Genomic DNA, 15,479 nt, shown 5'->3' with positions numbered 1-15,479 from the left:
TAGTTATGCTTTAAACTATATAATAAATGCATATGAAACCACAAGACCCTTGATAATTGACTCAGGAGCTTCACATCATATGATTAGGGATGTAAATCTCATTAGCAATGTCAAACCGGCTCTAGGGAGTGTTCTAATTGCAAATGGAGATAATATACCTATTACTGGAGTAGGAAACCTGAAACTGTTTGATAAAGACTCTGAAGCACTTTATATGCCTAGTTTCACATCAAATTTGTTATCTGTGAAAAGAGCTACTAATGATCTTAATTGTAATGTGATTTTTAGTCCTAATGAGGTGTGCTTTCAGGATATTGAGACCAGTAAGATGTTGGGAAAAGGTGTAAGCAATGGAGAGCTCTATGTACTTAAAGACACCAAGCTTAGATCGGATTTACCTTATACTTTTAAATCTACTTCTGTTTTAGCAAGTGATGAGTTATGGCATGCTAGATTAGGCCACCCTCATTCTAGAGCACTTGGATTGATGTTACCTAATCTATCGTTTAAGAATGAAAATTGTGAGGCTTGTATTCTTGGTAAACATTGCAAATCTGTTTTTCCTAAATCTATCACTATCTATGAGAATTACTTTGATTTAATTCACTCTGATGTTTGGACTGTTCCATGTGGATCTAGAGAAAACCATAAATACTTTGTCATATTCATAGATGAAAAATCAAAGTATACATGGCTCACATTGATTTCAAGTAAAGATAGGGTCTTAGAAGCCTTTATAAACTTTCAGAACTATGTCACTAACCATTTCAACTCTAAGATTAAAATTTTTAGGTCTGACAATGGTGGAGAGTACACAAGCCATGCCTTTAAAAATCATCTAGCCAAGCAAGGAATAATCCATCAAACAAGCTGTCCATACACACCACAACAAAATGGTGTGGCTGAAAGAAAGAATCGCCAGCTCATGGAAGTTGCAAGGAGTATGATGTTCCACACCAATGTTCCAAAGAGATTTTGGGGAGATGCTGTGGTTTCTGCATGCTATCTTATCAACAGAATCCCAACCAGAGTCCTCAATGATATCTCACCATTTCAGGTATTGAACAAAACGACACCTCCTATAGATCATTGGCGTGTGTTTGGGTGTGTATGTTATGTGTTGATACCAGGTCAACAAAGGAACAAGCTTGAACCTAAGAGTATCAAGGTTATGTTCATTGGATACTCACATACGCAGAAGGGATACAAGTGTTATCTACCAGATTCAAGAAGGGTGATGGTGTCAAGGGATGTAAAGTTTGTGGAATCAAAGGGGTATTATGATGAGAAGGACTGGGAAAACCTTAGAGATATCTCACATGGTCCATCAGATAGGGCTAACAACCTGAGAACCATTATGGAGAGCTTAGGAATCACTCAGCCTATGAGTAGTGAGGTCCTTAGAACCTCTTCATCCCCACTATATGATGTTCACAATGAAGCAACAGCACCAAATTCTGAGCAAGTCCAGCTTGATCCTGAGGGGGGCAGAGAAAATGACTCAGGGACATCCCATGATCAAGATGGACCAAACAAAAAGGATACAGATCAGACTAGTGAGGAACAACATCAAGAAGATCAGGCTAGTGAGGAACAACCCCAAGAAGAGCATGGGGAGCCAGTGGCAGAAGACCAACAAATACAGACTTTAAGAAGAATCACAAGAGTGAAAACACCATCTCATTGGATCGACACGAGGGTGTACTTTAACAGCAATGCGGTCGCACATCCTATACAAGCAACCTGCTCAATGGCAACCTTTCCTCCACAACACCAAGTTTTCTTAACCAATCTCGACCAAAACTTCATCCCAAATACCTATGAAGAAGCAATGGAAGATGATGAATGGAGAGAATCAGTGGGAGATGAGATGGGTGCTGTGGAAAGGAATGATACATGGTTTGAATCGGAGCTACCTAAAGGCAAGAAAGCTGTGACCAGCATGCTACTCTTCACCATCAAATACCTTGCTAATGGAAAACCAGAAAGGAAGAAGACAAGGTTGGTTGCAAGAGGGTACACTCAGGTCTATGGAGAAGACTACCTAGACACCTTTGCACCAGTGGCCAAACTGCATACTATAAGGATCCTACTCTCTCTGGCCGTGAACTTGGAATGAGACTTATGGCAGATGGATGTCAAGAATGCTTTTCTACAAGGAGAGCTGGAGGATGAGGTGTACATGAAACCACCTCCTGGTATGGAAGATATGGTCAAGACAGGAAATGTTCTAAGGTTGAAAAAGACAATCTATGGATTAAAACAATCACCAAAAGCCTGGTATTACAAGTTGAGTACAACTCTTAATGGAAGAGGGTTTGTAAAGTCAGAAGCTGATAACACTGTATTCACTCTCACAAGCAAGCAAAGAATTGTGGTGATATTGATCTATGTGGATGATATCATCATCACAGGAAGCAACAAGGAAGGTATCATCTCTACAAAAGCTTTCCTTAAATCTAGCTTTGATATTAAAGATTTAGGTGAGCTAAAGTACATTCTAGGGATAGAAATATGCCGCTCTAAAGAGAGGCTTTTCTTATCTCAAAGAAAGTACACACTTGATCTTTTAAATGAGGCAGGAAAGCTTGGAGGAAGAGTAGCTAAGACACCACTTGAAGAAGGGTACAAAGTCTTGCGTGAGGGGGAGTTTGAGGATACTCCATTTGGCGATTTCAAGCTCTATAAAAGGATGGTTGGGAAGCTAATCTATCTCACCATTACAAGACCAGACATCTGTTTTGCTGTGAATCAAGCTAGTCAACATATGCAAGCACCAAAGGTTCATTATTGGAATATGGTGGAAAGGATCATGAGATATCTAAGAGAGGCTCCTGGTCAAGGTGTTTGGATGGGTTGCAATAAGAGTACAAAGATAGTGGGATATTGTGATGCAGATTGGGCTGGTGATAGAGTAGACAGGAGGTCAACAACAGGCTATTGTACTTTCATCGGAGGCAACCTAGTCACATGGAAGAGCAAGAAGCAAAATGTTGTATCTTGTTCAAGTGCAGAGGCAGAGTATAGGGCAATGAGGAAGCTAACTTGTGAACTCATTTGGATCAGGAACCTGCTAAGAGACTTGGGTATAGAAACAACAACACCAAACACAATGCATTGTGATAAGTGATAACCAGACAGCCATCCACATAGCATCAAACTCAGTATTCCATGAAAGGACTAAACACATTGAAGTTGACTGTCATAAGGTGAGACAAGCTGTGGAGCAGAAGATCATTTTACCCTGCTATACTAGAAGTGAAGATCAGTTAGCTGATATCTTCACCAAGGCAGTAAGCACTAAAGTCTGTGTGTTCATTCATCCAAAATTGGGACTCATAGACTTCTCATGCCACTGATATCTCCTTCATGAAGTGTTCTACTCTTTTTCCTTGACTTGGATTTTCTCCCAAAGGGTTTTACCTAGTTGAGCTTTTAATGAGAGAATACTTCATGGCTTCCAAGCTTGACTTGTTCTATATGGTCAAGCTTGAGGGAGAGTGTTGACATGAAGCAGAAACAAGCTGCCAGACTTGAGAAACAAGCTGCCAGACTTGAGAAACAAGCTGCCAGACTTGAGAAGTTAGTTAGAGACTTATAAGATTTTATAAGGCTTTATAAGGTATCCTATTGAAGAGAAGAAAAAGAAAAAAAAAAGACTCTTGAAGATATTTTTTTAAAACAATGAATATTGTATTATATTGTGTATGAGGTAACTTGCCTTTAAATGCTTGTACTCAGATCCACAATTAAATTAAAGAAAATATTTTCCTATTATCTCTTTCTTTCTCTCTCTCTCTCAAATTCAAACATTACTCTCTCTCTTGTTCATCATGTTCTTCATTTTCTCTCACTCACCAACCATTCGTTTTAACAAGTACTAATAATAAATAAAGCATTAAAAAATGACATGTTCTCATACAAAGATTAGACTAAGACAGTGAGACACTCCTTATCGAGTTCGTATCGGTTTGATCCCGAACGGTTAATAACTACGAGACATAAAGACTACAAATATCAAATGTCTCGTACACGGACTTCAGCTACATCTTACTGCATCCTTTCATTCACACTAGCGGAAACTCAATTATAATCTACATTATAATAGGGTACTTGCATAACTCTTGATGCGACACGTCAGCGATTTGTGAGTCTCACTTTTAAAAAGTGTGAAAAAGTGTCAAATCTATGACTCGAATTCGGATTATTGAGATCTAAACAACAACATTTATACCACTGAGCTAAAAGATTTTTTGTACATTGATGGCTGAAACAAATATATATTTATGAAGGTCGGAAACCTTTGCTTCTTTGGTTTTCTCTGTGGGACCCACACTTATTTATTTTATCTAATGATTGCATCACTCCTGATGTGACACGTCAGCGATTTGTGGGTCTCACTTTTAAAAAGTGTGAAAAAGTGTCAAGTCTTTGACTCAAACCCAGGTTATTGAGATCTAAATAACAACATTTATACCACTGAACTAAATGATTCTTTGTACATTGATGGCTGAAACAAATATATATTTATGAAGGTCGGAAACCTTTGCTTCTTCGGTTCTCTGTGGGACCCACACTTATTTATTTTATCTAATGATTTAATAAATACTTTATAACTCACGTTTTGAAATGAGATTCGTTAAAAAAAGCCCAATAAACCTCTTTGGTATGTAAGCGTTCTCTTCAATGGAAATTTAGAGTTTTCAATTTTTAATCATCGGTTCATGATTCATCTAAGAAACACAGATTGACTCTTTGAGTTTCATGAATCAGTTTTTCTTCTTTAGTCTCTACATCTCCCCATCTTTAATAAATTCATCATTGGTTCTTTTATTTTGCCTGATAAATCATGATTGTGTGGTTTTAATTTTCTTTGGTCATCCTTAGTTTGCACCCTTTGATCTAACCAAGAAGAAGAAGAAGACATTTGTCGTTTAGGATGCCATCGAGGACTCAGCTGAGTCACACGGGAGACATACTATCTGTTGCCTGATTGTTCAAGAAGAGTTTATGTGTTGTGAAACATATTTGTTTCTTTTCATCAGTTGCTTTGTTTAATCTTTCCTGCAAATAATGATGGCTTTGACAGTTCATTCACGAGAGCCAAGAAGTAAAAGAAGAAGAAGCCAGTGAGTGTTTGACATTTTCTGTCTTCCTGAGTTTTTTTTCCATTCATTAAACTTGAATTTTGAAGATTATGTGCCTCACATTCTTTTTATTTTGATGGTTGTTAGGTTGAATGAAGATCATTGAATAAAGAAAATGTCGATGCTCCTGAAGATTTGGAGGGTACTTTATATTTCTTTCTCTGATAATTCTAGCGACATAAATTTGAACCTTACAGAGGGTATAATGCAGAGCATCCTAATGATGAGGAAGAAGTGGAGGGAATTGATATGCACCAGCAACTTTACCGGTGGGAGGGAAGTGACATGGATTACTTATACGACGAGGTAAGCATATCATTAGATGGTTTGCGGTCCATATTTGAGGCCATCAATTGTAAGTGTCTATCGTTTTGAAGTTGTACGACACTAAGATGTAAAGAATTACTAATCACGATTACCTTACTAGCATAGTTTTTTTGCACAGCTATTGCCAATGGAATTAACACTGGAAATTGATGGTGCTATATTTCATGTTCCAAATACTAACGCAAGCTCCAATGTTGATTCTCAGTTTTAACATGCCAAAATCACAATGCAGTGGGTAGCAATGTCAAATGGGTGGGTTATAAATGGGTGGCCCATGTCCAAATAGATATGGACCAAAATGGACAAGCCCATATTGAACCATAAATAATTTTTGTCCAAATGGGTGAACCCAACTACATCTATGGCCAAATTTGGGCTTAACCAGTTGGACAATGGGCGGCCCAATAGGATTAAATGTTTAGGGTTTGGGAATTGGGGAAACACGATCTTTTTTTTTTCTCAGACTCGTGAGAGACAGAGAGAGCTCTTCTGCGATTCTTCTTCCTCGTCTTCTTCGATTCTTCTTTCTCATCTTCGATTCCTCTTCCTTGTGTTCGATTCGTCTTCCTCTTCTTTGTTCTTCTTCGGGTTCTCCTTCGATTCCTTCGAATCTTCGATTCTCCTTCGATGGCCAGAAACAAGCTTTTGTGGTTGTGGGTCGAGTCAGCACTGGCATAGAAGCAAAACTAAAGGTTGAAAATCTTTGATTAGTTCCTTAATTTCGGTTTGTTCTCGCACAAATCATGAAATGGTTAATTGTTCTCGATGAACTTTTCAGGTGCTTTACGGGCCTGGAGCTAGGAAGTTCGCGAGAAGCTGTTGCAGCTCTTGGTTGACCTCTCACGAAGGTATTGTTTCGTGATCTCAGAAACAGTTTTGATCCATGAACCGTTTCCTTGATTCCAAAGATCACTTGATTCGCCATTGCTGTTCATTTATTCATCTGTTGCAGCTCTTGGTTAACAATAAGTTAATACAATTTTTGAATTTTTGAACTGATGCAGTTTAATTAATAGAAAAACAAAAGTTGGTTTAGGTTGATATCTCCTCGTACATGTGATGTGTAGATAATTAATAGAACTATGGCTGAGCTGTTGATGTGTAGATACGTAGTAATACGCTGTTGATGTGATAATCGGATGCACAAGGAAATGAATGAGAGTATGTGATAATGAGAGTTAGTTTAAAGCCTAATTTAAGTGTGTTATTTAATTAATACATAACTATGATTAGAAATGGTTTGCATCTCGTGTAATGTTTGTTTTCTTGTATGCTTTGTCAACTAGTATAACTAATTGATTGACGTGTTGTTGTTATGTGGATGATGAAGTGTCTTATTGTTAACTGATGATTTCTCTTATTTGTTTATTCCAATAATGTGATGAGTCTTGACTTTGCAATCCTTTTTAATTTTAAAATCCTTTTGACTTTGCAATCTAGAGATATTGAATCCTTATAATAATAAAATCAATCAAAGACTTTCTTTTGTTTACTGCTGTCTAGTGTCATATATAGAACCTGCTCGTATATAGTAACATATGTCATGTGACCTTTCCGTTACGCTCGTATATAGAACCTGCTCGTAAAGATCTCATTGTTTTAAGCTTTGACTTTGATTAACTGATCACTGATGCTTTCTCTTGTTTGTTAACTGATGCTTTTTCTTGTTTGTTCTCTTTTGTGTAGATGAATGCAGATATTTTGAACCTGAACGATGATGACTATTTGAGTGTTGAAGATATGATGGCTGAGAATGAAGATGAGCAGAATGCACAAGCTGATTCTGTAACAAGTGCTGCTCAGGCTAGAGGTAACAAACGTAGGCACTCGGTATGTTGGAAGAACTTTACAATTATAGGAGATAGGTTGTCTGATGGTAGTCATAATATTAAGTGCAATCATTGCCATGATCTCTACAACATAGATCTAGGTAGGAATGGAACTAGTACTTTTCTTAGGCATTCGAGACGGTGTTCAAAGACTCCTGGATCTACACCTGGTAGTAATAGGAAGCTGGATATGATGGTCTTCCGTGAGATGATAGCTATTGCTATAGTAGAGCATAATCTGCCTTATGCATTTGTCGAGTATAGAAGGGTGAGAGATGCTCTTGCTTATGCGAATTCAAGTATTGAATTCTGGAGTAGGAACACGGCTGTGTCTGATGTGCTTAGGATTTTTGAGAAGGAGAAAGCCAATCTTAGGAAGGTGTTGACTGAAGTTCCTGGTAGGATCAGCTTCACTACTGATCTTTGGAGAGCGATCACGGTAGAGGGATATTTGTGTCTGACAGCTCACTATCTTGACGCAAACTGGAAGCTACACGCGAAGATAGTTTCATTCTGTGTGTTTCCTCCTCCTCACACTGGTGCAAGCATTGCTATGAAGTTAATGGAGATACTGAAAGAGTGGGGCTTAGATAAGAAAGTGTTTACTGTAACGGTGGACAACGCTACTTCAAATGATAATATGCAAGGGTTTCTAAAGAGACAGCTTCGCAGCTACTGCAGTCTTGGATCCAAGGTTGAAGTTCAAGTGCTTAGAGTATTGTTATACCACTCTAAACCCGTCAACAAGCAAGGCTAAGATGGATCATATCCGTAAGAAGATGGAGAAGCTATTTGGAGTGTATAAGAAGAGTACTAAGACCAGTACTGCAACCACTTCAGAAACCACAATGGAGAATAGTCTTCCTGCTGGTTATGGGGTAAGTAGTCAAGCTATAGTCACTGGTTTGTAATTACCTAAAGTTCTAAGCTTAGTTGATTCTGTTATGAGTAGATTCTAAGCTTAGTTGATTATGTTTGGTACTTGGTTTGCTATTAATCACCTTTTTAATGTTTCTACTGCAGGGATTTTATGCATTCATTACTCAAAATGCAGGAGAAGGAAAATCAGCTTTATACGTTTACTTGGCTGAACCGGCCATGGATATGGTTGCCTTTCCGCAACTAGATGTCTTGGAATATTGGAAAAACAATAAAGCTCGGTTTAAGGAGTTGTCTCGTATGGCGTGTGATGTTCTTTGTATCCCCATTACAACTGTATCTTCAGAGTCTTCTTTTAGTGCTGGAAGCCGGGTCCTTACCAAGTACAGGAGCCGACTACTACCATCCAATGTACAAGCTCTCATCTGTACAAGAAACTGGCTACGCGGCTTTGAACCGATGAGTAAGTCGTCTCATCTGTACAAGCTCTCATCTGTTAGGGGACTACTAATTTTGATAGCTAACAATGATATCTGTACAAGCTCGGTTTTAGGGCAGTAGGGTTGTTCTGAACACTGATATTCAATTAGCTTGTTTGGTTTTATTGCTCAGCTTTATTGCTTGACAGTTTAAGTAGAGTCGCTCTCATTTGTTTGTAAAAAATACTAATTAATATTAATTAAATATTAGTATTTATTTAAATCTACTAAAATAATAGAAATATTAAACATGTTAAAGTGATATACATATATCCACATATTAGCTTATAAAATTGTTAGTAGTCTGAATTTTTTAAATAAGTAATAATTTAAAACGACTTTTAATCTAAATAATTAAAAATAAACAAACTACGATAAAGAATGTTGGGAAAAAATTATGTGTACAAGAAAAGTTATAGTATCAATTATTTTTTGACAGCTGTAGAAAAACAATAGGAAACAATTAGGATAAAGAAATGAAAATAATGTTTATGTTATAAAAAGAACTGGAATTTTATTATATCGCAGGAATTTAAATAAGGGAAAATTTTATACCCGTAGATAGGAGATAACACTGATAACAATAGAGAATTTGTTATTAAGAAAGAGAAGAGATGGTGTCTTTCGTCGAACACAAACGTTCGTTTATATAGACATGAAAAAGTAGGATTCACTGTGCAAATAGTGCAGCGGGCCCCACATCTTTATATATATTCAACGAAAACGGCTCATCTTATCTTTTGTCTTTCGTAACACTCCCCCTTGGGGGCCGGTGTCACTATCCGCTCTCGCTTAACGTCTTTGTTGCCTCGTTAAAAACCTTTCCAGGAAAACCCAATGGGAAAAACCATAGTAAGGTAAAAAGAGTACAACTACGTAAGCTCCCCCTCGAATGAACAGTCATAGATCCTTCTGATGGCGCATCCCAATGTTATGGATGTGTTTTCTGAATACCGAGGTAGGGAGTGATTTTGTGAAGAGGTCAGCTTCATTGTCGCATGATTGGACATATCTTACTTCAATCTCTTTCCTTTTCACGAGCTCTTGAGTGTATGAGAAGAACTTCGGATGAATATGCTTCGTTCTATCGCTTTTGATATATCCTTCCTTCGTTTGAGCAACACATGCCGCGTTATCTTCATATAGAATAGTTGGCTCCGTATTTTCGCCAATCCCGCTGCTTGAACAGATGTGTCGGCTCATTGATCTCAGCCATACACATTCTCTACTTGCTTCATGGAGTGCAATTATCTCAGCATGATTTGAAGAAGTAGCCACGAGCGTTTGTTTCTGGGAACGCCAAGATATAGCAGTGCCTCCGATCGTAAAAACGTATCCTGTTTGCGATCGGGCTTTGTGTGGATCTGAAAGATATCCTGCATCTGCAAAACCAACCATTTGACCTTTTGAACTTTTAGGATAAAATAAGCCCAAATCAATGGTCCCTTGGAGGTAACGAAAAACATGTTTAATCCCATTCCAATGTCTTCGAGTTGGAGATGAGCTGAATCTTGCCAAAAGATTCACAGCAAATGATATATCAGGCCGTGTACAATTTGCAAGGTACATCAGCGCTCCAATTGCACTTAGATATGGTACTTCTGGACCAAGTATCTCTTCTTTCTCCTCAGGTGGTCTAAATGGATCACTTTCAATATTAAGTGACCTAACGACCATCGGGGTGCTAAGAGGAGTTGATTTATCCATGTTAAATCGTTTCAACACTCTTTTAGTGTATGTGGATTGATGCACAAATATACCATTTTGTGAATGTTCTATTTGTAGGCCAAGACAATACTGTGTCTGTCCAAGATCTTTCATCTCAAATTCTCCTTTGAGATAGTCTGATGCCTTTTGTATTTCCTTTTGAGTTCCGATGATGTTAAGATCATCAACATATACCGCGATTATTACAAATCCGGATATTGTTTTCTTGATGAAAACACATGGGCATATAGGATCATTCACATATCCTTCTTTTGTTAAATGATCACTGAGACGATTATACCACATACGTCCAGATTGCTTTAACCCATATAATGATCTTTGCAATTTTATTGCACATACATCTTTAGGTTTGGAACTTAATGCTTCTGGCATTTTAAATCCATCAGGAACTTTCATGTAGATATCAGTATCTAATGATCCATATAGATAAGCTGTAACAACATCCATGAGACGCATCTCTAGATTTTTATCAGCTGCTAGACTCATCAAGAATCTAAATGTAATGGCATCCATAACTGGAGAATACGTTTCTTCATAATCGATTCCAGGTCTTTGAGAAAAACCTTGAGCCACTAGACGAGCTTTGTATCTCGTAATCTCATTTTTCTCATTTCGCTTTCGAACGAAAACCCATTTGTACCCAACTGGTCTCACATCTGCAGGTGTGAGCACAATAGATCCAAATACTTTTCGTTTATTAAGCGAATCAAGTTCAGCTTGTATTGCATTTTTCCATTGTTCCCAATCATGTCTTTTTTGACATTCATAGACAGATTTTGGTTCTGGATCATCGATTTCTTCATTTATTTCACTTGACACAATATATGAGAAAGCATCATCAAGGTCATTTTGTTTATTTCTATTCCATATCCTTTTATTATGGATGTAATTAATAGAAATCTCATGATTATCTTTCGATTCATGATGATTCATGATGCTCTGATTCATGATGCTCTGATTCATCAGAATCCTTATCATTTATTTCTTCCAAAATATTTTCTGCTATTTTGGGTGCATCATATATTTCAGCTTTCTTCTGTTTCCTAGGATTCTTATCCTTAGAACCAACAGGTCTACCACGCTTCAGGCGTGTTTTTGGCTCTCGTGTGTCATCCTCCTTTTCTTGTTCATTTGGCATTTTGATACGAGCAGGAGCATTTGCAGCTGGTATATGAGATTTAGTTACCGTCTTGGTATCTACAAATGCATCAGGTAGCTGGTTAGCTATACTCTGTAAATGCATAATTCGTCGAACTTCTAGTTCTGACTCTTTAGTAGGAGGATCAAGATATAACAATGATGGTACACTCCATTTTATATCACTTCCAACATTTTTGTTTTCTCCCCTAGAACTGGGAATACATTTTCGTCAAAATGACAATCAGCAAAACGTGCTGTAAAGACGTCACCAGTCTGTGGTTCTAGGTATCTTATAATTGATGGGGAATCAAAACCAACATATATTCCCAATCTTCTTTGTGGTCCCATCTTTGTACGTTGTGGTGGTGCTACAGGCACATATACCGCACAACCAAAGATTCTAAAGTGGGAAATGTTTGGTTCTCGACCAAACGCTAACTGTAGTGGGGAATACTTATGGTATGCACTCGGTCTGATCCGAATGAGTGCTTCTGCATGCAAAATGGCATGTCCCCATACAGAGGTTGGAAGTTTTGATCTCATGATCAATGGTCTTGCAATCAATTGCAGACGCTTAATTAAAGATTCAGCCAAACCATTTTGCGTATGAACATGAGCAACCGAATGTTCAACTTCAATTCCCATTACCATACAATAGTCATTGAATGCTTGGGATGTGAATTCACCAGCGTTGTCTAGTCTAACTCTTTTAATAGTATAATCAGGAAACTGTGCTCGCAGTTTGATTATCTGAGTTAGAAATCTCGCAAATGCCACATTTCGAGATGATAATAGACAAACGTGTGACCATCTACTGGATGCGTCAATTAATACCATAAAATAGTGGAATGGTCCACAAGGTGGGTGTATAGGTCCACATATATCGCCTTGAATTCTTTCAAGGAACTTTGGTGATTCTTTATCGATTTTGGTTGGCGATGGCCTTACGATCAATTTTCCTAGAGAACATGCAACACATGTCATTTTATTCCCTTGAGAAATCTCCTGGATTTTCAGTGGATGACCATGTGAACTTTCTATGATTTTACGCATCATTGTAGTTCCTGGGTGGCCAAGGCGATCATGCCATAACGTGAACTCTTCTGGGTTCCGTTCTACTACAAGATTTGATTCGATCTCATCGATATAAGTATGATGTAACCCCGAAGGAAGCTCTGGAAACTTTTCCAATATGTGTTTTCTGCCACATTTCTCAGAAGTTACATACATGTATTTCTTTCCATCCTCAGTTGCAGACTGAGTATCATATCCGTGAAGATATATGTCTTTAAAACTCAACAAATTCCTTTTAGAACTTGGAGAATATAGAGCATTATTTATGGAAAATTTTGTTCCATTCGGTAAAGTAAAGTTTGCTTTACCAGTTCCTTCAATCACGTCTGCAGGACCTGATATTGTATTGACGACAATTCTTGTTGGTTTTATATCAGAGAAATATCTCTTTTGTCTCAGAATAGTGTGCGTTGTTCCACTATCTGGTATGCATATTTCACGAATCCGTTTCTTGGATTTTGCTTCATTACCATTCTGATCCATTTCTGAAATTGTCATAAATATAAAAGAAAACATAAAATTCATTCATATAAGGAAAAACACAATAATTATACATTAAGGTGATGTTAAAACATCATTATTTGTTTAAAACAAGAAATGTAATAATTATACATGGTAATACTGAAAACTATTCAATACTCTTATCATAGGCATTTCGATTCTCTTCAGGAGTAATCTAGTCCAGCTCATTAGCGAAGTCGGAGGATTCAAGGTATGAAGTCCCTTCAACATTTTCTGTGAGGTTCACCTCTTTAGCCTTTCCTTTTATGGACTCTTGATATAACTTGCACAAATGTGGGGGAGTACGACAGGTACGGGACCAATGTCCCTTACATCCACATCTGTAACATACAGTCTCACTTTTCTTTGTGGTATCCTCTTCGGTTTCTTTGCCTTTAGGAGGTTGTTCAGATCTAACCCATTTGTTAGATCTAATACTTTTAGGATAGTAAGGCTTTCCACGTTTGTTGTTGAAACGCCGACCACGACCTCGGTTGGTCTGGTTTCTCCTTCCCGAATATTCTACCGCCGTAGCATTCACTTCGGGAAATGCCTTGGCTCCCGTAGGTCGGGAATTATGGTTTTTGATTAGTAACTCATCGTTCTTTTCAGCCAACATGAGTGTTACCATCAATTCAGAAAATTTGGTGTACCCACATTTTCTGTAAATTCGGGATAAGACGTTGTGTTCTTTGTGGAAAGTATTATATGTCTTGTCAAGCATTTCTGCTTCGGTGACAGGGTTACCACAATATTTTAATTGTGCAACTATCCTCAAGATAGTGGAATTGTAATCTCTAACCCTTTGGAAATCCTGAAACCTCAGGGTTTTCCACTCTTCAAGAGCGTGAGGGAGATTGATTTCCTTTTGATTATCGAACCTATCTTTCAAGGCTTGCCATAGTACGGCTGGGTCCTCACGTCTCCATAGTCGTGAGTTAGATTCTCATCTAAATGCTTCTTCAGGAAGATAATCGCTTCGGCTATATGCTCGGGTGGCGATTTGTTACCGACTTCTATCGCTTCGGTTATCTTTTTTATTACAAGATAAGGTTTCACATTTGTGACCCATCTGACATAATTTTCGCCGGTTACTTTCAGAGCCGGGAACTGGAGTTTCTCGATGTTTGCCATTTGTATTTCTAAAACACAAAATAATAATTTAAAAACCGTTTACATTAATCATACAAGCAATTACAAGGAGAAGCGATGTAAAGAAAATTAAACCGATATTCATCTTAAATTCACTCGGAGTAAATTCTCCAACGAATAAACCATAAATAGAAACACAAATAAAAATGGCACATAAAAACAAAAGTGCGCGAATCATCTTTCTTGAAATGGAAAATCGGAGGAGAGCGATTTGAAATTTTTGAGAGAAGATGAAATGTTTTGGATGATGAAATGGAGTGAAAATGAGTTGTATTTATAGGTGAAAAACACTGTTCATAACCGTTGGAGAAAGGGAAAATTTTTGAAAAAATTTCTTTGTGACCGTTGGGGTTAAATCGAGTGCACCAAAAATTAGTCTGAAAATATCGTATTAAACGGTCAATCAAATCTATAAAATTTCATAAAAGTAAAAAAATATGACAATAAAATATTTATGTTATGACAACAAATCATGCGACGGCTCAGCCGATCAATGCAGAGTAATAAATAAATTATACGGCGGCTCGGCCGACCAATTAATAATAAACAGAATATAAGGCGGCTCAGCCGACCAATAAATAATAAACAGAATATGAGGCGGCTCGGCCGACCAATAAATAATAAACAGAATATGAGGCGGCTCTGCCGACCAATAAATAAATTAAATTACTAGTAAATAATATAGGCGGTATTCCGGCCATTATAACATGATATAAAAAATAGTAGAGGCGGTATACCGACCATTATAACAGGGTATAAATGATACAAATAAATTTTACCGAATCGCAGAGTGATCGTGCTGATAACGTGTTATAAAAAGAACTGGAATTTTATTATATCGCAGGAATTTAAATAAGGGAAAATTTTATACCCGTAGATAGGAGATAACACTGATAACAATAGAGAATTTGTTATTAAGAAAGAGAAGAGATGGTGTCTTTCGTCGAACACAAACGTTCGTTTATATAGACATGAAAAAGTAGGATTCACTGTGTAAATAGTGCAGCGGGCCCCAAATCTTTATATATATTCAACGAAAACGGCTCATCTTATCTTTTGTCTTTCGTAACGGTTTAGACAATTACAAGTATATCTTGGCTTTGACCAAAATATAAACATGTTAATAGAGTTTTTGGAAACAATCATGGGGTCAAGTCACGTTCTCGAAAATATCATAGGGGTCAGTATACTAATTACACTCTATTTTACCATAAATCATTTCT

General features: G+C 37.4%; 2 protein-coding genes across 2 annotated transcripts; both read left to right on the top strand.

Moving 5' to 3' along the window:
• Nucleotides 1-2,182: 2,182 nt before the first annotated feature.
• Nucleotides 2,183-3,130, top strand: LOC125591957 (uncharacterized mitochondrial protein AtMg00810-like). Its single transcript, XM_048766897.1, has one exon. It carries the CDS (start codon nucleotides 2,183-2,185, stop codon nucleotides 3,128-3,130), a length of 948 nt encoding a protein of 315 aa, XP_048622854.1.
• A 1,149-nt stretch (nucleotides 3,131-4,279) lies between these two features.
• Nucleotides 4,280-8,878, top strand: LOC106360209 (zinc finger BED domain-containing protein RICESLEEPER 3-like). The gene is made up of 4 exons (XM_013799797.3): nucleotides 4,280-6,166; nucleotides 6,253-6,322; nucleotides 7,161-8,181; nucleotides 8,327-8,878. The coding sequence occupies exon 3, from the start codon at nucleotides 7,161-7,163 to the stop codon at nucleotides 8,058-8,060; it is 900 nt and encodes a 299-aa protein (XP_013655251.2). The 5' UTR covers nucleotides 4,280-6,166; nucleotides 6,253-6,322; the 3' UTR covers nucleotides 8,061-8,181; nucleotides 8,327-8,878.
• The last annotated feature ends 6,601 nt before the right edge of the window (nucleotides 8,879-15,479 follow it).

Source organism: Brassica napus, chromosome C8 (assembly GCF_020379485.1).
Source record: "Brassica napus cultivar Da-Ae chromosome C8, Da-Ae, whole genome shotgun sequence".
Classification (NCBI taxonomy): Eukaryota; Viridiplantae; Streptophyta; class Magnoliopsida; order Brassicales; family Brassicaceae; genus Brassica; species Brassica napus.
This window is presented reverse-complemented; position numbering and strand designations above follow the sequence as displayed.